This window comes from Heteronotia binoei, chromosome 4 (genome assembly GCF_032191835.1).
Source record: "Heteronotia binoei isolate CCM8104 ecotype False Entrance Well chromosome 4, APGP_CSIRO_Hbin_v1, whole genome shotgun sequence".
Classification (NCBI taxonomy): Eukaryota; Metazoa; Chordata; class Lepidosauria; order Squamata; family Gekkonidae; genus Heteronotia; species Heteronotia binoei.
Genome location: NC_083226.1, coordinates 147,229,872 through 147,257,371, shown reverse-complemented (window position 1 = coordinate 147,257,371; position 27,500 = coordinate 147,229,872). Strand labels below are relative to the sequence as shown.

Genomic DNA, 27,500 nt, shown 5'->3' with positions numbered 1-27,500 from the left:
TCTGTAAGTATTTATTCCAACTAGGAAGGTAGGTATACGCAAATAAAGAGTTCAGTTACAAAAGAAGTAATTTAAAACCGGAACACTTATGTTGAAACTTACCAAACTTCTGAGTGGTAAATGTGATAGGGGGACCACGTTTTCTTCCCTTCTCTGTGACTGCTTCCATCTGTACCATATATAAGGTGTCACTTGATAAGGATGACAGTATATATTCTGTTTTGGAGGGATCCACATTAATAACTAGAGAGAAAAACATTATCTTTTAAATTTGTGTCATATAAACATTGTGAACATCTTCTTTACATTAAATCCATACAAGCTGATCACAAAAACGTTCACAATTCAAATCGAAAGAACATCTGAATATTTAGAAAGATCTGGATATGTCTCAACCAATATTTTCAATTTTATGACTACAAATGAAAACTAAGCAATTCTTGTCATGAGGCTTAAGATTTAAATTCTCAGGTGGTAGGAATAGAAATCTAACTAGAAGTATATGACCTACAAACAAATGCAAATAGAGTATAATACAATACAAATGTTTAAAATACAAACAATCTGCATGCACTTCCATAATATTCAGCTGAAGCTTTTTAGTAAACAAAACAGGATTTCAGCTGTAACGGGCATCCATTATACAAACATTCCTACTTCCACCTATATTTATAAATGATATGCAGATATCCCAACAGAATGTTGTTGTATTTTAAAATTTTATGCTGGTGCAAATGATTTTTCTATTACCACAGACACATAACCCTCAGTTGACTAATGAGGCCATGCTTCATTCATGATAGAGCTTTCTGATTCTTCAAGATTATAGGCCTTTTATTTATTTGTTACTGAATCAAAGTATTGAAGAGAAGAAGAAATTGGATTTATATCCACGCTTCACTACCCGAAGGAGTCTCAGAGAGGCTTACAATCTCCTTTCTCTTCCCCTCCCGACAACAGACACCCTGTGAGCAGTGTTCCCTCTAACTGTAGAGCCTTGTGAGCAAAAATTCTACTTTGTGAGCTACAAGCAATAAAATTGTGAGCTACTGCATACATTACTTTGCTCTGTGGCCATTTTTCCTGAGCTAAGGCAAAAATGTGTGAGCCAGATGCTAAAAAACTGTGAGCTAGCTCACACTAACTCAGCTTAGAGGGAACACTGCCTGTGAGGAAAGTGGGCTGAGAGAGCTCTCCCATAACTGCTCTTGAGCAGAACAGCTCTGAGAGAACTTTGTGGCTGACTCAAGGTCACATCAGTAGGTGCATGTGCAGAAGTGGGGAATCAACCCCAGTCCTCGCACTTAACCACTACACCAAACTGAGTTCCCAGGGATACCAGAATCAGCAGAACGTATGCAAGAAAACCAATTAGTACACTAATTTGTACAAGATCTCAAATCATAACAACTCCGCAGACATAAATGCTAGGACAAAGGCCTCATGTCTGGTTAATAAAGCTGAATATAAAATATCCAGGTACTGTTCAATCATAAAGAGACACAAGTGTATACATACCAGTTTCATTTCCATTATTCATTCTATAATATATAGAATAATATCTGATGAATCCATTCTGTTCTGCCACAGGAAGAGGTTTCCATTCTAAAATGACTTCATTTTTTCTAACTTTCCTTGTTTGAACACTGGGACCTTTTGCAGGTTCTATTAATGAAAAACATTTTGCATATTAAAAGTAAATTCTTAATAAGAACTACTTTGGCAAGTAAATTGCTCCATCAACAAGTAAAATTAAAAATGAAGGAGAAAAGACACCTCTCCAGTATTAAAATATGATTTCAATTAAAAGATATGGCATCTTGTTTTCGGAAAAAAACAAGAATAAAATGGCCTAGGAATGCAAATACAAAACAAGAAGAACTTGCAAATGTACTCAAACTGCCTGAGTTACATATCATATCTGCGGTTATATCAACTGTGTTTGGGGGAGGGGGGAGGAAAAGGCATCTGATAGCGCTTTCAACTTACCACCTTGCTGAAGATAAGCTTGCACTGATTTCCCAACTCCCGGACTATTGGCATATAATGGATATACAGTTATCAAGTAACATGTTAATGGCTTTATATTTCCTAAGGAGAGAAAAAAAATTAAGCTTCAGATGTTCACATTTTCAACCAAATGCATAGAGCAGGCGTAGTCAAACTGTGGCTCTGGAGTCACATGTGGCTCTTTCACACATATTGTGTGACTCTTGAAGCCCCCGCCACCCCATCATCTGGCTTCGAGAAAGCATTTGTCTCTTTAAATCACTTCTCCAAACCAAGCCAGTTGGCAACTTGGAGAATGCATTTAAAGTTAAAGTTGCTTTCTTTCTACCTCTTCCTTCCTTCTTTTTCTCAAACATCTGACGCTTACGTCTTGCAGCTCTCAAACATCTGACATTTATTCTATGTGGCTCTTAAATTAAGCACATTTGACCACCCCTGGCATAGAGGATCTCCCATATGTAATTATGGGATAGGAGGATTTGAAAGCTCAAGATTTGCTTGCTGGCAGGCAGTCCTAAATGGAACCAGAGACTTAAGTCTTTCTTTCATTCTAGTGGTGTAAGAACAACAGGTAGGATCACAGAAGGAATCTATGGTTTAATCCATGTTTTAATCTGCAAAATGTGCCTGCACCACCTATGTTATATTTTATCTTGTTGTATTTGTTTTTGATTATTTTATCATTATTCTATTGTTGGGTTTTTAACTGCTATTTATTACGTCTGTAATCCACCCTGAGCCCGCTATGGGAAAGGGCGGAATATAAATCTACTAAATAAACAAACTAATTAATTAATAAACCTTTCTCCTCTGTTTGAACAGTGGGACAACACCAGCCCATCACCAGTCCTCCAAGGTTTCTCAAAGAATTATACAACATTGTATTATCCAAAGCTAAATGCAAGTAGTACTTGTTTTTGTCACACAGAAAACACTGCCAGACACTCTCAGTATTAGACTTCCAGAATTCTGCGCCACACAGTGGTGAATCAACATTATCAGAATGCTGTCACATTAACTAACACTAGTAGTATGTTTTCCTCCTCAGAAGCCAGAAAGGATATGGTATCAGGGAGAGGCGGGAGCTCAGGAAAAAGGCAGCGCTACCCCCAAAAGTGGCTTACAACACAGCTCACATTAGAGTTGTTTTTTCCTGCCCATCCTCTTGTGCAGGGTGCAGGGGAAGAGCACAGGATAGCAGCACTTCTTTGAGAATCTATAAAGCTACTTATAGTAAACACAATGCTAGAGAGTTTCCTAACCAAGAATGTTTTCTTAAATCGATTTCATTTGCAGCGAGGAAGGAACTAGAAAACAGAAGAATGGATGATGTTTTCATGGTGGCCAAAAACTACAATCCTGAAAAAGGATTGGCTGATGTAATTGTAACATTACATACACATCCCTCCAACTACTGCAACAGAAGACTTCCACTGTTTGTGATTTTGAGAAAGTAGGCACATATAGCCCACTGTATAGCTGGTTTTTGCATAACGGAAAAAATTACTTTAACCCTCTGGCACAGAAAGAACAACTGAGAGGAATATGTCTAAACAGGATTATTTTAGTACTTGTATTTACCTGGAGCATTATGTTGTATGCTAATTTGCTGTTCAACCTCTACCTATATGTAAGGAGTGGTAACTTCTATTTCAATGTATCTGAGGAAGTGTGCATGCACACAAAAGCTCATACCTTGAATAAAACTTTGTTGGTCTTAAAGGTGCCACAGGGCTCAAATTTTGCTTCAGATCAAAATGGCTGTCCACCTAGATTTACCTGAGGGCTTGTAACAAATAACCCTCGTTGTTCAAAATACAATCAAGATCACTGAAAAGCCATAAATAAGCTTTCATGCATTCCTTGTGTTACATCACAGCAGTTTAGCCTATGGCTTAGAAGGGTATACAGAAGTCAAAGTCATCCAGTTCTGCACTTTTGTTCCCTACCCGTAAGCCAAAGTAAGTTCACAGAGATGGTATCTGCCCCAGTTGGAACAAAGGATTAGGAACACGGATGTCCAAATCTTACAGATACATAGTATTTATATTTTCTTTTATATTCATACTAAACTCTGCTCTTAAAAGCTGCAATATATTGAAAGGATCACCGCATTTCTAGAAAAAGCTTTATTATGCTATAAATCTTTGATTGCATTTGCCTCTGGTACACTGGTTTCCAGCATGACTCTTCAGGGTTACCTCTTATAAATGAGCCTTGAGCTGTTCCAGGTTCCTGTTGCCATTCAAAACTGCAGCTCGAACTGTCACACTGTTCACACCATTCAAGTATGTATTTATTGGCATAGTCATTGGCAGCTGTCCACTCCACCCAGAGCTTGTCTTCTTTAGGAGACACTTTAACATCTTTCACAGGAGCAGAAAGGGCTAAAAAAAATTAGAAGTTTTCATTTTTGGAGAAGGCATGGAAGAGGTTTTAATATTCTAAAACCTTCCTAGTTTCAACAGCAATTGTTTTATTTATTTTATTCGATTTTTAGCCCGCACTTCCCGTAGAACAGGCCCAGGGCGGGTTACATCATAAAAACAGTCAACAGTAAAAACAATAAAAGACCAGTTTAAAATATATAAAATCTAAAATTAGACAGACTATGATGGCAGATTCTGCCTCACAGGTATGACCTATTGTCCAGGTCCAGCAGATCTTGTAGCACTGGGTTGGAATTTCTCACCTAGAAGTTAAAAGGCTGCAATCCTTAGTAATGACTAAGTTAATTTCACTCTTACTGCAACTTAGCCTGAGCAGAAATTACAGTTATCTAAACCAAGGCAGCACACAAAAAGAAGAACTGTCAAGGAAAGCAAAGTCTGACCTCTAAGATCAGGAAAATTCCAGATTTTCATGTATTAAAATATACTTACTCTATTTTTCATTTCTCCTAAAGAACTGGCAATTACTGCAAAGGTTCAAAACTTACACATTCTCAAACACTGGTTTGTTAAAAGGTATTGCCTCATCTACTTATCTATCCTCAACACAGCAACATATTTCTTTATATTAAACAGATCAACTGTGGAACAGATGCTAGGCTTATTATTTTTACAGAATTCTGTTCCTATTGATTGCTGATGACATATACTTGAGAAGAAGCATTCTAGCTACCTAAGAAGTCATCTCCTTTAAGAAGAATAACATGCTGTACAGTACAGTAATAAATACAATTATAGAGTGACTTTATCTATTCTCTTTAGTACAAAAATAGGATTATTCAAAAAGCAAACTGAAATTTAGGAAAACCAGGACTCCTCCATTGCTAACATCTGGAAGACATCCTCTCCTTTAATAAAAACTACAGACATTTATACAATCACAAAACATTTATACAATCACATGGGAAACTCACTTTTTGAGTTAGGTCCTGGGATAACCAAAACGGATATAGGAGACCCACTAACGCTGTTATATGCTGTAAGCTTTACTTCGTATGTCCCATTCTGTAGATTAAGAGTCAGCTCAGTGGCATTCAAACTGAAGAACTCAGGTGGCAAAGAAAGTGGCGGCTTTGCTGTAACATTTACTTCATACCTTAAAATTATTCCATTGGCAGCAGAATGATCCAATTCCTGTTCAAAAGTAGAGACTTGCTTGATTTTAGGCTTGTGGTGGAACACATTTAGCCAAGCACTGTCTACTTGGACTGGTATGCTCTCCAAATCTCTCCCAGTCTTGCTACTTCAGATACATTTAACTGGAGGTTATCAGGGATCAAACCTTCTGCATACAAAACTATGCACTCTGGTATTAAGCTCTAGTACTAAGCTGCATTTGTGTGCTTCTCATTGAATTTTTAGAATTGTAACTGTATTTTTAATGGTTTAGATGTGTTAATGCTTTTATGTTTGCTGCCTTGTGAATCCTGGTTGGGTGGAAAGGGAGCATAAAATGTTTTAAATAAGTAAAATAAAAAAACTTCAAATACCACTTATCAGTGACAGTAAGAATACAGCAAGTCCCATTCTCTTAGACTAACTCACCCCAAAGCGCAACTGAGAAGCTAACGTGCCAGACTCAGCTATTTGGAAGGCAGGATACACAAAGTAAAATTTTAAAACAGAGAGAGAGAAATCAAGGGGGATAAGGTTATTTGGTGGCTCCCATTTCAATGAGAAACATATACACTCTGACTGAAATCAGGTCCTTTCCCCACAAAGGAGAGGAAACCTTACATTCTTTGTTAATACTCTCAACTATATTTTTATTATGCCTAAATCATCAAATTAGAACTACTGTGGTGAAATTACTGGGGGAGGATGGGCAAGCAGACTACAGCTGCATGGTTTACCAAGGAAAGAAAGGTCCCCTGTGCAAGCACCAGTCGTTTCCAACTCTAGGGTGATGTTGCTTTCACAACATTTTCATGGCAGACTTTTTACGGGGTGGTTTGCCATTGCCTTCCCCAGTCATCTACACTTCCCCCCAGCAAGCTGGGTACTCATTTTATTGACCTTGGAAGGATGGAAGGCTGAGTCAACCTTGAGCCGGCTACCTGAAAACCCAGCTTCCCCTAGGATTGAACTCAGGTTGTGAGCAGAGCTTAGGACTGCAGTACTACAGCTTTAGCACTCTGCGCCATGGGGCGAGCAGTATATTTATTTCATGTATTTAAAGCATTTTTATGCTGCCTTTCCAATCAGAACCCCCAAGGTAGCACATGTAAAAACACAAAAACATCTCAACAATTAGAAACATATAATTTTAAAATAAGGACTATTGGACAGTGGTGAAGTGGATCTGAATAGGATAAGGGAAAAGAAGGAATTTTTTTTAAAGTGAAGCAAAAGTCGCAACCGCCATTTTGGGGAAAATAAAAACTTTAAACATTAATACCTGAGCCTGGGAGGCCCAGAGGACGGCGAAATTGGGTTCATTGGAAAGGGCAAGCTTCACTTTATTAAACCTGATGGTCCAAATTTAATTTGGTGAGATAAAAATTTTCGATCTTTTTTACATGTCAGACCCGAAGCAAATTTGTACTAGGTCTGCTTCAATGGAGAAAATGCAAGCCCAATTAGATGCAATGGAAGCCAGGATAATGAAGGGGGTGAAAGAAATGATAACTGCCTCTAAAAAAGAAATAAGAAAGGACATTGAGGACTCAAAAAAAGCATTAAAAAAAGAGATACAGAATCTCAGAAATGAGACTGTAGTAATAACAAAAAAAGTACAAGAGGTGGAAGAGAGAGTGAAAATACATGATTCCACCTTGTTAAAATTACAAGAAAAGGTGATAATACATGACTGCAAGTTGATGGAGACACAGATTCGTCTGAGAGGTGTACCAGAAGATGAAGGATCTGATTTGAAAGAATATATCATAAAAATAATTGCAGAATTTTTGGAGGAAGATCTCGAAGGGAATAGAAATATGTATGATTATATGTATAGAGTGAACTCACTCTATGCAAAAAAGAACAATCTGCCAAGAGATGTGGTTATAAGATTTATGACAAAAGAAATGGTGGGAAAAATCATGAACAAAAATTTTGAAAAGACATTGATAGTGGGAGAAAGCAGAATAAGAATTATGAAAGAGTTGCCAATGATGTATAGATGGTACATGACTCCTAAAAAGTTGGCAAAAATGAATAATAAGATGCCAGACAGATGTTAGAAATGTAAAAAACATGAAGGTTCTTTTTACCATATGTGGTGTACTTGTGAAAGAGCGAAAAAGTATTGGCAGATGATTCAACAAGAGATTTCTAAGATCTTGGGATATGAATTTAATAAAGTTGCAGAGACTTTTCTGTTGGGATTACAAATGGAGAAATTTCCAAAAGAAGATAGGACTTTAATCTGCTCCTTGCTCTCAGCTTCTAGGACATTGTATGCACAGTTGTGGAAGCAAGAAAAAATACCAGAGAAATGGGATTGGATTGTAAAAGTTATGACATGAAGTGAAATGGACAAGTTAACAAGAACCTTAAGAGACTATGATTTAGAAGTTTTTAAGATGGGAGCGGAAAAAGTTCAGAAGATACGTAGAAAAAGAGCGGAAAATAAAAGGACACCGGACAATTTTTGAGAATGCCTAAGTATAAGAGGGAGGAGGATATGAATTTTGGTTCTTATTAATTAAGGGTACCTTTAATACTAATATTTTAAGTAAAGTACACTGGCGGGGGTCAAGTAACGGGGGGAGTGGGGGTTAGAAAGTAATATATGGGATAGAAGAAAAAAAGTAGTTATTAATGATGTAAGAAATTGAATATACTACCATATGTTACTAATAAAATTGTTTGAAACAAAAAACAATTAGAAACATATAAAATTATAAAATAATTAAATAAAAATACAAACAATAACAGTACTAAAATCAGGGAGAAGGGCAAAAATGTGTGTCATGAATGCTTTACTGACATCTATAGCCAAGAGCAACATGTTTCACCTCCACCAGCTGAAACTGATCATTGTACCAGTGCAGTTTGATATAAATGACAACTTTACATGCATCCATGATGATTCACCAGTGTTGCAACAGGTGTACTGAACACTCAACAGCCTTGTAAACGTATGACACTATTTACCTTCCAGGTCAGCTGCACAGTTCTGTTTCCTGATGGAGAAGCAATTATTTCTCTCCACAAATCTGGCCCCTTAGATGGTTCTGAGGAAAAACAAATATTTCTGTAACCAAGAGGCAGTTGTTTCATTTTAGTCTACTGTCCTTTTCCTTTCAAGCATATCTGCTTTCTGTTAAAATAAACAAACTTCATGCTTTCACATCCCCAGACTGACTAGACTGTTCAGGCTTCCTATCAGTTTTAAAGCCAGTTTGATTTCTTTAAAATGGGCCATTTATCTTTGTTTATTCCAGAAAGGCTTTATATAACACACTGGCTTTTAGCCAAAAAAATAAAAATTGTTAAATACAAAAGAACAGAATATAATTGCTGATTTTTAAAAAAACACATGTTAAAATAGCAAAAATCAAAATAGCATAAAGAACACTGAAATTTGACAGACTTGCTTTTTGATTACATCAATGTTAAAATTAATTTCAATTGTTTAAATGTTAATTACAGCAGAAATCTATTTGATAACAGCCAAAGTGATGTGAATTTCATTCCCAGACAAGTGTATTTTATAATCATCTGAAGAGTCAAGGAATGTTACAATAAAGGGAGTTATCAGGAGAGCTCTTAAACTATCGTAGGATCTTTAGGAAAAGACCTGAAGCTCCTATCGATAGATCCTTTGGTGATGCAAAGTGTTAGAGAACCTACCATATAAATCTAAAATTGGTACTGCATTCAAACAGGTCAAGGAGAAAAAGTGGTGATATGATGGAAGAGTAAGAAGGTGTAGTTATCCAATATAAGGTGTTGAGGGCATATGTTTTAATATGTTTAAATATTGTTAATTTTATGTGGGATCTATTGTTGGAAGCCGCCCTGAGCCACTCGTGGGAAGGGCGGGATATAAATTCTAAATAAATAAATAAAGGCTAAATGCAACACAGAGCAAATTTATCTGGCATCTGCTATATGATATTCCCAATCAAGTAATTCAATTGCTGGGGTTTTTTTTTAACCAAAGTACAAGTTCTACTAACTTCTAACTCAGTCAAGCCTGAAATAGTGAAACCTCCTTCTATAATTTTGGCATCCAACAGCTGGCTTCAAGCATTAAAAAAAGAACCAGAATGTAATCAGAGCAAAAATGGAAGGAGAGATACTGAATGAAGTAAATTAAGTCTAAACGTTATGGCAGCTAACCAGTTAGAGGTTGCAAACTCTTCTGCACCGACTTCTAGTCAAAGAACTGATGATGCCACGTTTATCAGTCTCTCAATGAAAACGCCCACCTATGTGGGTGATGACCATAGCAAAATTGCTCAGCATGATGGTGCCTCTATAGGTATTACTACAAGCCTCCATAGTTTTGTTCACAGCTTTTTGTAGTAACTCCATCTACCCCACTTCACACTCTTCTCATTTAAAAGGATGGGCTGTGTGAAGCCCTTTCTTTAGTCAGAACGAAATATACTTATTCAGCTTACTTGCAACCTGTAACAAAGAGTAGACAGACAGTATTACTTACTATCTTCAGCTGTGACCCCAACTACTTCTTTACTCCATTCACTCCAACGAGATTGACAGTTGTCACTCAACATCATATCTGTCCAGTTTTTAACCTTAGAACGCAGCTGACATACATACTTGGTATGTGGCTTCAAATCTTGGAGAATGAAAGAAGTTCTCCGTGTTGCTGTGTCTTCAGGAGGAACCTGTCAAAAGGCAACTGGCTAAGGTTGTCTTGTTTATGGAATTTAAAAGTATAAATGGGAAAGAAGGAAAGAGATGCAAGCTACTGCACCCTAAACTACCTAAGCATACATCACTTATTGTTTTAAAGGTAACCAGAGGAAGGCATGCAACAATTTACAAGCAAAAAACAGTTCTCTTACGTTCCTCTCATGAAGTACAAAAAACACACCTGGAATTTGAATGTTGTACATGTCTGCTATACTCAGGCTACAGATCTTTTGTAAGATAACCACCATACTATAAATTTTGTCTTAAAAAGCATTCTGTTAATTCCAAAGTATTTCATTGGAGTTTTTTTAATGTCTCTCACCCCATGTCCTACAGAAAAACTGAAAGAGCTCTTGAGGGACAATAGTTTTTGAATAAATATTTCTGGGTTTTCTTCTATTCCTTCACATTTTTAACTGTGCCTATGAATAGGGAGATCTTTATCCTAAATCAGTAGATCAAGATAGAAAATAGTGAATTAGATGCACAATGGTCTCACCCAATATAAGAAAGCTTAATATGGCTGCATTCTAACACAGACCAAGATATGTCTGGTGGGCACATACGCAGTTTTCTGCTACCATTGTGCACCTTCCATACTTATCCCACATCCTCTGTGTTCAAAGCTGAATTGAAAACGTTCTGGTTTGAAAGAGCTTTAATTCACCATGGCACTTGAATACAGACTAGGCATGGGCATGAACCAGGGAAATGGAGGTTCATTCTGGTTTGTGAGGTCACATAGCACAACCTTCCCATTTACTGAACCTTCCCATTTACCAAACTGGTTCAGTTTGTGAGGTTCAGGGGAGATCTTCCCTCACTCCTTTCTGCTGGCAGTGGCTTCCCAAGGCCAGGAGAATGGAAGGAAGATTTTGCAAAAGCCATTTAAAGGGAACATTCAGCCTTACAGGTTGAAATGGATGCAAGCCATTTCAGCAATCCCTTTGCTGCATCAGCCATTTCAAGCTTCCCTCTGCTTCTCAACATGAACCCCAGGAACCTCTCCAAAACCATGGAGGGTCATGAATAGGATTAATATGAATCTCTGTTTCATGAACTGGCAATATTCATCACAAAATTAGGTTCATGAAGAGGTTCATGGCCATCCCTAAGATGGGTGGACTGAGTTTTAATCTCAGAAGGAAAAACAAGCAAGTTTTAAATCAAACCTCCCCACACTAATAATAATAATAATAATAATAATAATAATAATAATAATAATAATAATAATAATAATAATAATAATATTTATTTGTATCCCGCCCTCCCCGGAGAAGTGAGGGAAAATGCATAAGCACAGCAACAAGCTATGCTCATGCCAGTAACTAAGAAATGTTCGTTTAATCTTAAATCTGTTTTGATGGCTGCATGAAAATTATGTATTGGTCAAGACATGCTCTTTCATGGTGAGGGCTGATATGCAGTTATATTGTTTTTAATGTATGCAATGTGTCATTTTGTTATTTGCTTTGTCTAATGAGATAAAGTAGAATATAAGCATTTAAATAAATGAATGAATCATCCTAATGTAACCTGTGAAGAAAACCACTCAGAATAAAGCCATTTGGTTTTTATGTTTCTTTGTGAAAGGCTTAAAATAGAGGTCAGAAATATTTTGCTTTATTTCTATTCCCAATACCAGAACAGGATTACACACCTAATCCACACAGTAGTAGGTCATAAACACATAAGTGCAAGCAAGGAGTTTTACAATTTACTCATGGAATAAACTGGTACTGGCTTGCAGGTCCCCTAGCATATGGTGTAAACTTAGAAGGGGACCAGTTGAGAAAGCAAAATGTTTGAGACATACTAGAACTAATGGGCAATGCAATGGTATATGAACAATCAAAATAACTTTCTCTGAAACCACATAAAGATGTATGGCCATACACTCTTGCCTCAAGTGGGAGACAAGCTAAACAGAGAGCATTCCTAACATCCATCATTCTTACAGATACTAATTAGTAGAGAATTGTAACAATTAAGTCATCTATTCCAGGGTCTTTCTGAAACCTGACAGGTATCTGCTAGTGCCATTTTGTGAAAACTATCTAAGAACATAAAGGGTTTCCAGGCTGCTGTTTCTTTATCAATTTTCAAAATAAAAACATGTACTGTTTTTTTTTAACATTTGAGAAACCCCAAATATACCTTTCTATTCAATCTCATACAATTCCAGTGGATAAAGTATAGCTTTTTCAATTACTGGGATTTACATAACAAGCACTATACTTAAGTCTTGGAAAAAAGCATCACAGAAAAGCATTAACACATAACTGATGTAGGGTTACCTCTAGCCAGTCCAAGCTATCAATGACTTTGTACCGAATGTTATATTCCAAATCCAACTCTGAACCAAGCCAATTTTCCCATGACAGTTTCAGGACCGTGGGAATTTCACTTACGCTGACTGAAACGCGTGGAGGTAGAAGTTTCACTAGGAGAAAATATATATACGTATAATTCTAATTTGATCTTTGTTCTAATTTGATCTTAATTCAAATTTTAATTAGTCAGGTGTATAGGTGGAAAAGCACAGCTACATGGATTGGAGAGAAAGCTGTAACAGGACAAATATTTTCTGTTGGGCTTCTTTTACTTATCCATGATAAAAAGACTACTGTAAATTATTCCAAGCCCAATATTTGATACTGCAGAATGACTAGGATCCAACCATCAACTGAAGATTCTAAGTGTTGCAGATTTCCCCCACTTCCTAGTGTTCCTTTCTGACATCCATACAAGCGATTCCAGGGGCTGCAAAAGACATGGCATTATGGGAACTGCAGTGGAAGAAGTGGGGAGAATCCAGCCCTCCTACCTCTTCCATCACTCCTCACCAGAGCTTTGTGATCCTCATGGCTTTTTTTGTCTGCATAGGTTCCATGATTCCAGGAATCATATTTCTGGGGATTGAAAAGGAATACTTGGGGAGGAAAATATGGAGAGTCTCCTGCTGATGGTTGGCTGGTTTTAAGCCACTATACTGAGGGGAAAAACTACAACAAACTGTTCTCTCCATTTTAAATGCATGGCATATCTTCACCCTTTATCTCTATCCCCACCAAGGCAATTACAATATTAGATCAGACTACCTCAAGGGATTCATGACTTGAGTGCAAATGTGTTCACAGATTGCAAAGTGTCATAACCTGATTTTGGTCTCAACTCAGGTGAGGGGGGCATCCTGAGAGACGCAGGACATTTTTAGAAGATTGCTCCTTTTTGACTGAAAAGGAGAAGGAGTTTGCAGTTGTCCTAAACTCCTTTGTTTTGGGGGATGACCATGTAGCCATCCTTCAGCTTTCCAAATACTGAGATATCATAATTTTTTTAAAAAAAGAATCCACCACTTTGGCTTTTGACCCAAGTTTGGCAACAAGCAAGGTTGTGGCCCATGTCTCCAGACAGAAAGCCCTGGCCAACATAACAACAATAAGATACTATTGACAAGGCTATGGAACTTGGGAAACATTTGGACATCTATCCTCAAATGCTCCCTCTACTTCAGAATGGAGATGTGCCAGTGGTAGTGGCCCCTGCATCTTCTTTTGTCATCTACATAATGAATGACTTTTCTCAAAGTGTTTGCACGTACCATTTTAAAAGCATTCACAAATGTTACTGCTTTCCCCCCATTATACTTAGAATAAAGGGAATTACCACATGTTGAAGGATCAAATTTAATGTGTTCAGATTCAGTCATCCCAAGATCATTATTAGCTTCCACCCACACTTCAGTGTTGACAAAAAACGTAATGCCATCTTCTATGGTGCAAGTGTTGTTTATGCCATTGGGGATGCAGTCATCAAAAACCTCATCGACCCTAAATTTGGAAAGGTAATCTTTATTACATATACACATGTAAGGTTATCCTGAATATAGTTCCCTAAAACATGATACTAGATATATATATACTCAGAAGTCCTAAATAGTTAAGTAGGACATTCTCTAGTAAGTGCCTCAGTTCCACAGTATTACAGAATAGTTGTTTTACTTGAGATATAGATGGCTCAGAAGAAAATAAAGTATTTTTGTTATCATACAGATTTATGAGTGATACACATTACACTGAACATTAATACGAAGGGTGAAGAATGACATGACTCAATGACCAAGATATTTAGTGCTATAGCATAATGAGTAACATATCACAAATAAGCTAAACATTTCCCATTTCACGCTTTGCAGTTATTGCGAAGCACTAAAATAAAGTATAAAATGTTTGCTATTAGGGATGTAAAGTGAACTTTTTATTAATCTATTATAGTAACCTCTCATTATACTTGCAAAGCATCAGAAGAATTGCCAAGACACAGCTATTCAGTTACTACATAACCCATTTCTCCACTCCCTTTAGTTCTTAGTTTTAAACTCCTTTAAAACAAAAGTTCTGCTGACCAATAAGGCAGATGTGATTTTGCACCCCATCCCTAACATAGCCCATGATGTACTTGGCTATTAGTTCATATGAGTCTTGCAGCCACACGAGTCAATTTTCCTGGGACTGAAAAGGACTGTTGGAGGAGCAGGGAACAAGGAAAGGGCTTGAATTGTCAGTGCCTTACACTGGTGGAAGGTAGCCCCGGGGCTCAGAGTGGTAAAGCTGCAGAACTGCAGTCTGAAGCTCTGCTCACGACCTGAGTTCAATCCTGGCGGAAGCTGGGTTCAGGTAGCCGGCTCCAGGTTGACTCAGTCTTTCATCCTTCCGAGATCAGTAAAATGAGTACCCAGCTTGCTGGGGGTAAAGTGTATATGACTGCGGAAGGCAACAACAAACTACCCCGTAAAAAGTCTGCCATGAAAACGTCGTGATGCAACGTCACCCCAGAATCAGAAATGACTGGTGCTTGCACAGGGGACTACCTTTTCAGAGCCCCATGGTACGGAGTGGTACTCAAGAGTCGGAAACAACTGGTGCTTGCACAGGGGAATACCTTTTTTTCACACTGGTGGATTGTTGGATCCACTCTAAAGGTTTAGTTCAGAAATTCTTTTTTTTGCAACTGTTCTTTTATATAGTGCAGTTGCTTAGGCTGATTTACAGGGAAAAAGAACTGATACAAGGAAAGAGGCACTTGTTAGCCTATCTCATTCATACTGGGTTCCTGTGGGAAATCACCCCTGCCCTAACTGCTTTTACCGCCCTCCCCGCCGTATGCAGCTTTCCTCCCTCTTTGTAGTTCCCATTTCCTTCACTAAAAGTCATCCTGCAAGGATACAGCTCTTAAGAACTTCTGTTGTAAAAAAAGGGTCAAGAATGACTCAATTGGGGGGGGAGGGGCTCAGGTCCCTCAGAGGAATGACTGGGGGGGGGGGGGGGATGACTCTGTGCCTAAAACTTTCACTCTGAATACTTTTACGAACTAAAACTATCTCCTCCTTCTATTATTATCCCCTTCTTTTAAAGGCCTCTAGTTTTGATTTGCGCAATGGTGTGAAAATGAAAAGGTTAACACCCCCTCTCCTTTCCCTGCAAAGTGCCACTCCAAATCGACTTTTGTCCAATGCTACACTATCCCATCCCATCAAATGTAATAGTCAAAAATGCATTTGATGGTTTGTACAAATCACATTAGAGACTCACTGATTTTTCTTTGTTCAGAACTAATTAGGAAGCATCAGATAGATCTCTGCAATGTGCCATAACATGTAGAGCAACAGCAAGAGTCCCTAGGAAAGCAGGTGACTGAGAAGCTCTCAAGCAGGAGCAGAGAAGCTGTAGCTGTTTAATTAGGCTAGCACTGAGGAGAGAGACAACTCATTTACTAGTCTTATTATGGTCACAACTATGGAGAAAGGTATGACTCCTATGGCATAGGAATACCTACTCAAGACCAGCTAACCAATTAATGTGTTTCAGCCACTTAGGGCCAGTGCCAGGCTTTCTGGCACCTTAGGCTGGGAGGGTGGGGCTTGCCCCTCCCTCCTGGGCAATTTAAATCATGTGAGAGGACACCCAGGAACAGCCACTTCCCTCCCTGTGCCAGTAAATGGTCCCGCCACTCAGCTGATCGGAGGAGCCTTTAAATTGCCTGGGAGGCCAGTGCCTGCTCCTGGGCACTCCCCTGATTGCTTGGGAGTACCAGCAGAAGCAGCTGGGCCAGCCTCCCTCTCCATAAAGAGCCCGCTGACCAGCTGGTTGGCAGGGTCTTTAAATCCTGCGGGGAGGTGCATGTGGCTGCTCCTGCTGCTCTTCCTGTGTGATCTGCATCACCAGTGGGGGTGGCCTTCAAGCACCTGCCAGCAATTCAAATTGCACAGAAAGAGCAGCACAAGCAGCTGCTCATGTCTCCCCACACGATTTAAAGACCCCACCATCCAGCTGGTCATTCCATCAAACTGTATGACAAAGTGTGCATGATCTTCTAGAGTTCCAATTGTGTACGATGGCAAGATGAATACAAGCATGCATTTCTGTGAGTTCTTGTGTCCCACTGCCTTCATCTCCCCTAGGCAAAAGCTGGAAGTGCAATTATACTTGATAAGACTTAACAGGCAGGGGCTTGAAAAGAAAGCAGGAGAGCAGCAAGAGAAGCAAAGGCCATGTTCCATGATAGTGCCGGTGAAAGCCAATGAGCACAAGGGGCAAGGTTTTTTTTTTTCATTCTGTAGCTGTGATATTGTATCTAGGGAGCAGTGTTATCGAACAAGCTGGAATTCAGCTGGGGTTCTGAATTTGGGTGTCATGGTAAACCACATTTAGGAGAAAGCTGGAAAACATGATTTGGAATCCCAGTATCTGGTCCTCCAGCAAATGAAGTAGTTAGGATTGGCAACATATTGACAATATAAGAAATTGAGATTTTTATTGTTATATCTGAATGTAGTTAGCATTTCCAACATGCTTATCAAAAGTGCTGAATTAAATAACGCTAGCGTGTACTGCATATAACTAGAAAACTACCCAAAGAAACACAACTAGATGAAAGTACAGTAATTCTTCAAAGCTTCTGTATACACCATTCAAACAAATTAGTTTTTAAAAACAGAACAGAATTTACCATCGATGTTTTAAATAGTACTTGGTGTTCAGAAAAGTATTCCTTCCAGGTTCCCAGGTACATGGCAGATTGTATGTGTCCTTGTCTATTTGATTCATAATGCAAGTCAAATTTCTAGGCTTTTCTGGGGGTACTGCAGTAGAGAAAAAACAGATAAAATAAGAAATTTACTAGTAGGCATATCCTGAACCAAAGGGAAACAGAAATGAACTTTCCTGGCTCTGATGCAATTAATACTTTGTCCAAAGCTGGAGTACTTGTGCTGAAGACTCCTAGTTTTCTGTTTTGCACTGCAAGTCTGCCAGGTCAACATGGCAAACAGTATTGTACTTATAATCACGGAATTGTGAAACATTAAACTTTGCAAGAAAATGCCCTTTGTTCCGCTTTATTATTATGTCACCTGATGTCACAGAATAACATGAAATACTATTTTATCTATTTTGTGTTCTCTTTTAAAAGATTTATATCCCCCCCTTCACTCTGAATCACAGACCGATTTCCCACTAGCATTGCTCTGCCCCCAGATTTCAGAGCAAGTGATAGATTTCCCACTAGTTGCTCCGCGGGTGTATTCTGAGCCACGGCAACCTCCAATTCTCTGCACAGCAACGTAATCCTGAAAAGACAGCATCTAAAACTGGCGCAGGGAACTGGAGGTTGCCACAGCTCAAAATAGAGCAACTGATGGGGAAACTGCTCACTTGAGCTGCGGGGAGGGGTGTGTGTGTGAGCAGAGCAATGTTAGTGGGAAATTGGTCTAAGAGTCTCCTTCCTCCCCCACAACAGACAAACTGTGAGGTAGGTGAGGCTGAGGGAGCTTCCACAGAAGCTGCCCTTTCAAGGACAGGTCTGCGAGAGCTATGGCTGACTCAAGGCCATTCCAGCGGCTGCAAGTGGAGGAATGAGGAATCAAACCCAGTTCTCCAAGATAAGAGTCTGTGCACTTAACCACTGCACCAAACTGGCTCTATTTAATATCTTTGCAAAAATAATGATATGCTTTTTAAAATGTTCATTTTCCAGTTTTATGCTGAAAAATGTCTACACCCTTTAGGGGTGTTATATAGAAAATAAACAAGCTATCACTATCTAAGCAGACAGTAAAATTTCATGCAGTTTTCTCAAGGAACACAACCAAAAGTTTAAGGGAACCTACTTACAGCCCAACTGAACTTGAATTCCATAGATATTCTGCTCAATGTTCCCTGCTACTAAGATGTTGCACGTCAGAGGAGAAACCAACGTAGAGGTGTCATTAAACGTTACTTGAGAAGCAGTGCGGTTTATTACACTATACTGTTCCTTAGGAACCACTTTGTTTTTAGTCTTCCAGATTATCTGATTAGCATGAACATTGCCGTAATTGTTCTGACAACTGTCATTGAGAACGCATATTGCTGTAAAATTGGAGCCGATTGCCACCACTGGAGACTCTGGAGTGATTAGGCCACATAATTTCACAAGTCCATCTGAAACAAAGAAAACCCATTAGCTTTTAATACTTTATAACTGTATATTGTTATTGGTGTAAGTAAACTCTAACAATAATTACTGAAAATAGCAATTGCTACTAAAAGCAACTAGAAATGCTAGGGGGAAAAATAATCTGCCCTGTATTTGACAAAACTGTCCCTGGAAATTCTGTTTTCCTCATTGCTATCTGTATTTCCTGTTCAGACTAAATGGTAACTGCAAAGCATGTGCTTCAAAGGTTGCCAGAGGTCAAAATATACAATATGCCAGGCACATGCTGAGTAATGAGTGTGCTATCCATACACTGGGAGAGCTCACCTTAAACCAGGGGTATCAAACTCATATTTTATGTGGGCTAGATCTGACATAAATGAGACTTTGCTGGGCCAGGCCATGTGTGTCATAAAATGTAATACCAGGTAGCAGAGATATAAACTTTATAAAGGACACAAACACAAATATTTTTTATAAAAAAATGAAAATAAAGTATGCTTAAAACATTAGCACTTGTTGGTTTTGAAGGTGCTTTCTTTGTATCTCTCCTATGCAATCTAGGCTCTCTTAATTGCACTGATCCAAGCCTCTGAACAACAACAACAAACAAAGCCTCTCTTCCTTCTATTGGCTGAGGCCCCTCTGGGGAAGGAAGGAAAGAGCCAGAGCTTCCTTTGAAGCAAGCTATCCCTCCCCCCTTCCTCCCCAAAGGAGGAGCCTCAGCCAATGGAGAAAGCAGAGGCTTTGTCCTGTAGCTCCTGTGCAATTGAGCAAGCTTGGCAAAACAAACTGTGATGCAGAAGGAAGCAAGAAAGAGGGAGAAGGAAGTAGATGATAGCCAGTTGCTCAGGGGCCTGATAGGAGCCCTCCGGGGGGCCTGATTCAGTCCCCAGGCTTAAACAGAGCTTGCTTGCTCTGTGTGGCAAGGGGTGACAAGGAATTTTCAAAATCCCACCTCCCACCTACCTTACCCTGTTTTCACCAACAGACAAAGTGGTCCTCCCCATTTCTGTTCACTCTCTGTGCCCCCTTGCAGTGCCAAGTGAATGACTGCTGTTTAAGATGTATTGCCCCAATCCATGCCTGACTACAAGTCAGAAAGCACACCCACAACCCCACGTGTGCCTGGCATATTGTGTATTCTGGCCCCAAGATAGTATGGGTATTAGCAGCTGAACTGAAGGGGAACAAACCATAATAGAGTAAAAAGGCTGCTGGGAGCATGTTTCATTTCCTATTAACACTAGGTGTGAGAGATAACTCAGTATATTTATATAGACAAAATTAAACTGAAATCTGACCAAAAGTTTCTAAACCAGAAAACTAGGGAGGAATATAAAAACAAAGCCACAGAGCTAGCAATTCAAATCCTGCACAAAGCCACAGAACTAGCAATACAGCATTTCTTAAACATTCTTAAAATGAGAACTAAAACCTAACGTGATTCATTGTCTACAGCATTCACACAATTAACATAGTGCAGTCATAATTCTGAATAATTATTCTTACAGTTACCTGCAAAGGAGTAAATACTCAGGAGAGTCCATACAACTTGTATTGACCAACTGCATTTTGTGATCATCTTGAACCAAGTCACTGTAAAAACAAATATTTTATGAAGTTTCTCTTTAGCCATTTTATTCCTCCATCTAGGCAGGTTGTGATTCCCACCCACCACATTTCTTAAGCATGAATTATAAGGTTTTGTAAAGAAACTAAAATATAGGTAAAGTCAGGCAAAGGGAATGTACTCAAGAGACTGTCATAACCAATGCATAGACTAAAATCAGAAATAATAAGTAGTGCTAAGCGTAGGCTTCAGAGCACAATAAAAACACTTGGTGGTGGTGGGGAAACAGCCAGAGCTGGCCAGAAGTACAATGGGGATTGCCTGTGGTAACTGAGCCGCCTATGGCTTGGCTCCACATACTATGTAACTAATCAAGTCACCTCTGGCACAAAGTTTTAGCTAGTGAGTGCCAAAGAAAAATCCAAGGCATTATAAATCATCCCCTCTCCCAAGGAAAAGGTGACCTACTATAATGACAACAACCTTTTCCTGGTAGGTATATAACTAAGAAGATGAGCAACATAATTCCAGAGATGTAATGGACTTTTATTTATTTTTTACTCTATCTCAGAAACTCAGATCGCCTTATCATTTCACAAGGAAAAAAAAACACCTAAGGAAGAGAATTTACTTTATTAATAGTACTGAGATAAGTCCCAAAATTCAGATCTATTGGACCCCCCAAAAAATCTGTATTCCCAATTGATTTCCAATATTGGTATTGTATTGGGATTCAGATAAATATTTCGGAGTACAAAATTTTTTCAGCTTTATTATACACTATGGGAATGGGATATAAATGCCTTCTGAGTTCCCTAACAGCGGGGCAGGAAAGCCCACCCGCTGTTAGGCTGAAATGGCTGAAAGCCAATTCATCGCTCCTCCAGTTTAACAGTGAATGGAGTCACCCATCCTACTGTTAGATTTAAATGGCTAAATTTTCCTGGTTCATCCGCATCCCTAGTTCAGAAGGCATTTAAAGTTTAAACACCTTCTGAGTTCACTTGCTGAGTTGCACTGCCACCAAGGCATGACTTGGCAAGATCAGAAGGTCATGCTGCTACAGTGGCACAACACAGCAAGTGAACTCAGAGGCATTTAAAGCAGCTGTCTTCTGGCCAAGTCTGCAAAAAACCAAATAATATCAGCTTTTATTTGGGCAAGGTTATTTTGATAGCCAAATCAGATTCTCTAATCTGATTTGGCTAAATAAATACCCCTCAAATACCAATTAGTTAATTTTCAGGAATCTATTCTGTTTGGTATATACTGAGCACACTCCCCCAATGAAGTCTCAGAGCTGGCCTGATCATGTTGATAACATAGGAGGTCACCTGAAGTTTGTCCTGTTTTTTTGGCTGCACCACGCTGAAAGCACAGCTGCCTACCCTCACCCTTTGGGTGCCTGCAGATGCTCACATATGATTTTGATTTATATCTTACATTGTTGGAACTCATCTAAATGGACAGCATGTTTCAGCATATGCAAGGGGAAAAACCAGAAGTAAAACAATGTTTCTCTCAAATTGACCAAAGCTACCCTTTTGTATATGTCACTGCAGTCCCAGATACTTACTGACAAGCATGCAGACACCTTCTCACTTAGGGATAGGCCTGAATTGGCTGATGAACTAAGATTAATGACAAATTTTGGCCGGTTTATGGTTCACAAAGTGATTTCTGTGAACTGAAAAACTTCCACAAATTTTGATGCAGTCAGTGATTGTTCACGGAGAGCAGAAAGCAGGGTTTTTCTGCTCTTCATGAAAAACTAGTTTTTTTTTAAAAAAAGGAGGTTTTAAATGGCTCTGAGCCATTTGAACCAAACAGCAGAGTGGCAGTCCTTGCCACTCAGCTGTTTGGAAACCTCTGCTTTTTGCTCCCTTTAGAAAGCCACATGGAGCAGAAAGCAAAGGTTTAAAATGGCTCACAAACCAATATGAACCAGCTCAGTTCACAAACCAGTGTATTGGTTTATGGTTCAGTCACGAACCACAAACCAAACCACAAAAATGTGGTTCATGCCCATCTCTAATCTCACTAATTACCTCATCAGTTTGACTATTTCCATTAGTAACAGATTACCTTAAAAGGGAAAGATTCTCAAAATTTATGCCAAGCAGCAATAACTTTGCCTGCCAATGCTTTCAAGATTTTTTGTTTAAAATAATGAACTTAACCTTCAACATGCTTAAGTAATATTGTTTTCAAAAAACCAACCCAACAGTATTTCAAGGGAGGAATTGGGAGTGGGTTTTTCAATATTACTACTCTCTTTCTCACTTGAATGACTAAATCTGAGATTATGACCATGAAGTATGATCATGGATTTAAGTCGTTATGAAATATCCACCTCTTAGATTTTCTGCCTGCAGATATGGTGGGAAATTGAAACAGTTTAAGAGGAGCATATGAAATTGACTAAAATACTCTGTAAATCAGGACTATTAATTAAATACCAAAGTGTGTAGGGAACATTTATTAGCTGCTTCCCTTTGAGAAAAGGCCAGACAAGTTTATAACTGAAGCCAAGTTTTGCCATGGGCATTTTGTGGTTCAAATTGTTTTCAAAGATTAGTGCTTCATATTCATCCTTCCAGTCATAAATCTTAAGTATTGTGAGGTTCGTGCAATTCTAATGGCAAACTGCTCCTACAGGAAGGGAGGAACACAGAACATGCAAGTAATCAAGTAGCCGCTCTCTCCTAAGATGACTGTCTCAGGATTGTCAAGATTTAAAGCCCATGAAACTTGCCATCCTTACTATTGAATGACAAGACTGTGAACTAAAAAACACACACCAGGTATTTATATTCTAATTTAACACAATACCACAAGTTTTCATCCAAGACAAAAACACTGAGGGTAATGCTTTGTTTTTATTCTAGGGTTAAAAGGCAAACTGCAGATTAAACACTTCAGAATCAAGAAGCACTGTTGTACCAATCTATTTCAGCACAAGCAACTGTAGTATAATTGTGAGCAAAAACCCACTTTGAAAAAGGAATTGGTCTCCTGATACTGGGTCTTTCTCTTGAAGGATTTTTTAAATGATATCCCTCATCAGTTTGAATTTTTAAATGAGGCTGGACAGCCAAAAATATTCTGAAGGGAGAGAAAGTTTAGAGCTTCTACTTCAAACAGGGTTCTTCAGGAATCTGATGAAGGCAGTACTGTCTGCTAAGCCATATATGCAACTACTAACCAGCATATGTAACTTATCACTAAATTCAGCCATTGTACTGAAGACTGGAGATTACAAAATTTTACACTCATTTTTAAAAAGAGGCACAAAGAGGAGCCAGGAAATTACAGGCCTGAATTCAATCTAACTTCTGTCCCAGGCAAATCAGCAGAGGCTGTAATCAAATATAGAATTACTGGAGGCTAAAAAACAGTGAGCTAGCTCACGCTAACTCAGCTTAGAGGGAACACTGGTTATGGGTCTTCCGAGCCTCTGCAAGCTAACAATGACGGGGGAAAGGCACTTCAGAGAGTCCCCCACCAATGTCTGAATCCTTGCCTCTTGTATACCACAGAGAGGGGACAGGCGGCTCACACAGTAGGCAGTGTGCCCCTTCCTTTGCCCCATTGCCAGGCTTAGTCGGAAAAACCCCAAACAACGGCAAAATTGAAAATCAGGAAAATCAGGTTTTTGCAAAGGGAAGACCTGCCTCAACCACCTTTTGGATTTCTTTGAGAAAGTGGACAAGCATGTAAACAACCGTGGCAGAGCAGACATTATATACTCGGACTTTCAAAAGGTTTTTGACAAGGTACCTCACCAGAAACTCCTGAGTAAACTTACCAGCCATGAGAGGACGGGTTCTCTTATGGATTGAAAATTGGTTAAATAACAGGAAGCAAAGAGTAGGAATAAATGGACAATTCTCAGAATGGAGGGCAGTAAGCAGCAGTGTCCCACAAGGATAGGTATTGGGGACAATACTATTTTATTCAAAAGATAGTCTGGAATTTGGGGTGAGTAGGGTAGCTGCCAAGTTTGCAGATGACACAAAATTATTTAGTATGCTGAAAACCAAGGTTGACTATGAAGGGCTACAGGAGTATCATCAAAAGGTGAGGGCCCTGCGGGACCTTACTCAGTTCCGCAGGGCCTGTAAGACAACCCTCTTCCGGCTAGCCTTCACCTGACTGGGAAATAAATGTAGCTTATTAGACTCCTGTTAATTATATTGTATAAGATTTGATGTTAAGGTTTTAAGGTTTTAAATGTCTGACTTTTTAACTGTTTATATATGTAAATGTTAATTTAAACTCTGTTTTATCATCTGTTGTGAGCCGCCCTGAGCCATTTTTATGGGAAGGGCGGGATACAAGTCATATAATAAATAAATAAATAAAAATTGGGTGAGTGGGCAACAGTGCAGTAAATGAAGTTCAATGTTGGTACGTGTAAACTGATACACACTAGAACAAAAAAAATCCCTACTTCATGTGGGATCTGAACCTGCTGAGATGAAAAATGAAAAAAAACTTTGGGGTTGTAGTAGATAGTGTCAATCAGCTGTGCTGCAGCAGTGAAAAAGGCAAACTATGTTGGGGATTATTAGGAACAGGGTTGAAAAATAACAGATGATATTATAACCTCCCTGTACAGATCTATTGTCCAGCTGCATTTGGAATACTGTGGGCAGTTTCTAGTCACTCTCAAAGAAAAAATATCTCAAAGAAGAAAAATACATTGCAGAGCTGGAAAAAAAAATACAAAAATGGGTAACCAAGATTATTAGGGAGCTGGAGCACCTTCCCTATGAGAAAAGGCTGAAGAGTCTGGGGATTTTATTAATTATTTATTAACAATAATAAATAATAATAACCAAGATGATTAGGGGGCTGGAGCACCTTACCTATGAGGAAAAAGGGAAGAGTCTGGGACTTTTCAGTGTAGAAAAAAAGACAAAGAGAGGACCTGACAGGGGTTTATGAAATTATGCATGGGTTGGAGAGAGTTGACAAAGAGAACTTTTTCTTCCTCTCTCAAAATAGAACTCAAGGGCATCTAATGAAGCTGATGGGCAGTATATTCAGGATGGACAAAAGGAAATACTTCTTTACACAGCAAGCAATTAAAATGAGGGATTTGTTGCCAGAGGATGTGGTGATCAACACAAACATAGTTACTTTTAAAGGATAAATTGATGGATTGGATAAATTGATGGAGGATAGGTCTATCAGAGACTACTAGCCATGGTAACTAAAGGAAACATCCACATTCAGAGGCAGTCAACCTCTGATTCTCAGTGTGAGAAAGCAACATCAGCGGAAGGACCTCCAGAGGAACTGGCTGCTCACTGGGCTAGATGGACCACTAGTCTGATCCAGCAGGGCTCCTCTTATGTACATAGGGATGAACTTGCCTTCATAATGCTCTGACATTTTTTAAATAAAGCAAATATCACAAATACTTCATAACTCTTGTGTGTTCCCATCCAAAGGAAACAAAACCTATTTTAAAACATGACTGGCAACATAAATCCACAAACTCCCCCTGCTGCAGTTTCTGGAAGAAAGCAGCAGAGATTTATATGGATTTTAGGGAGGTACTCCCTGAGCCCTCATTTAACCTTAAAGAATCACAAGAAAACAGGGAGATTGAAGAAGCTATGCAGACAGCTGACACAAATACTGTGCTTTTGGCTTGGAAATAAAGTAAGAAGAATTCATGCTAGCTAATCTGTGGCATTAAATGTTCAAGGAACAGCAAGCTCATAGGCATTTATACTGCATCTATTAAATACCACTATTTTGTCCACCTAAATGTAAATGTTTTATTTCCATGAAATGATAAAGCACATACATATACAATGATCTTTGTAAGTATTATGAAGCATATTTATGTTTTGTAAGAACCAGTTCGAGATTCTTCATCAGATGCTCACACAGTATAACATTCAGTTCACACCTGAATTTTAAAAATTGTGTGTTTTATTTTAATTTTGACTGAGAGATTTGAGCTCACTTATTAACCTGAAGTTCAAAGGAAAGAAATAACACAGAGATCCACAAGTCTTGAGGTGGCAAATTCCAACTTCCCCCTTTCTTGCTGGCTGACCAGTCAACCAGCCCACAGGGTCACCGTAACTCCCTTTCTTGCCTGTCTGGCTCACATGCCTGCTCTTCTTCCCCTGCCTTGCAGAGGAAAGGCAGAAGTGGCATGGCTGGCAGCTATGGCAAAGGAGATGCAATAGCAGCTCACACTTCTCTTCCTCTCCTACCTTCCTGCCATAGAGAGGTGTTGTCAGAGATGGGCTCTCTAATGGCTCCATTCAGCTTTCTCCTACCTGTTCACTGCATTCCATTCTGAGGGAGGGGGGAGAGTCTCCCATGTCTGCAGAAGACTACCACATCCATTCTTTAGGTCTACCAATCTGCACAGGGGCCAGGTTCAGCAATATATATGGGTTTTTAAATGTATCCCATAACACTAAGTTAATTTTATTTTATTCAGCAACTTTATATTCATAAAGCCCATTTTATGATATATATTTGGGTGCCCTAGCTGTGTTCAGGCAGACCCCTCAGCTCTCACTAATGGTATTTTCCCCCTTGTTCCTTGGTTGCATGATAATGGGATAACACCAGTTAGAAACGTGAAGTTGGGCAAAATATATCTGCACCCTAACAGAAGTTATCTTTTTTAAAAATATGGTATCTTACTTTCCACCACACTTAGCAATGTGGCTGCGCTCAGATTTAAGACACAAAATCCAAGACCAACACTGATGCTATAGAATGTTATTTGCTAACATCACGCTGAAGTTGAAAGATTTGCATTTTAAAGTCATGTTCTATTATATCTATTTTCTACTGGGATCTTATATTTTACATTTCCATTAAATATCATATAGATAGTCCTAAGACCATGGATTTTAGACATTTTCTACTGACATCTGTGAATGTGATATATTCAGTCCTAATCAAGGCTGTTTCCTAACGTTTCTGTATATCTATATCCAAGGCCTATTTATAAATCATGAAAATACCTATCTTCCTATATATATTATAAACAAAACAATTACTTTGTTTAAAACATACGTTATATATGCCATACATACAGCACATGTAATACCTATTAGTCTTCCAGGCTTCATAAAAACAAGACCAAATACAGTCATTTTTAGTACTGCCAAGAGAGA

General features: G+C 38.8%; 1 protein-coding gene across 1 annotated transcript in view; it reads right to left on the bottom strand.

The window, feature by feature from the left end:
* Nucleotides 1-27,500, bottom strand: part of IL6ST (interleukin 6 cytokine family signal transducer) — a 43,845-nt gene that overhangs the window by 12,199 nt on the left and 4,146 nt on the right. The window contains exons 2-13 of the mRNA XM_060235974.1: nt 20,286-20,366; nt 18,464-18,772; nt 17,301-17,433; nt 13,959-14,122; nt 12,587-12,732; nt 10,075-10,261; nt 8,559-8,638; nt 5,375-5,594; nt 4,212-4,397; nt 1,990-2,091; nt 1,519-1,665; nt 103-243 (exon numbers count right to left, since the gene is read on the bottom strand). Of these exons, the coding sequence (XP_060091957.1) occupies nt 103-243; nt 1,519-1,665; nt 1,990-2,091; nt 4,212-4,397; nt 5,375-5,594; nt 8,559-8,638; nt 10,075-10,261; nt 12,587-12,732; nt 13,959-14,122; nt 17,301-17,433; nt 18,464-18,772; nt 20,286-20,352 (1,882 nt within the window). The 5' untranslated portion in view covers nt 20,353-20,366. The remainder of the gene's footprint in view (nt 1-102; nt 244-1,518; nt 1,666-1,989; nt 2,092-4,211; nt 4,398-5,374; nt 5,595-8,558; nt 8,639-10,074; nt 10,262-12,586; nt 12,733-13,958; nt 14,123-17,300; nt 17,434-18,463; nt 18,773-20,285; nt 20,367-27,500) is intronic.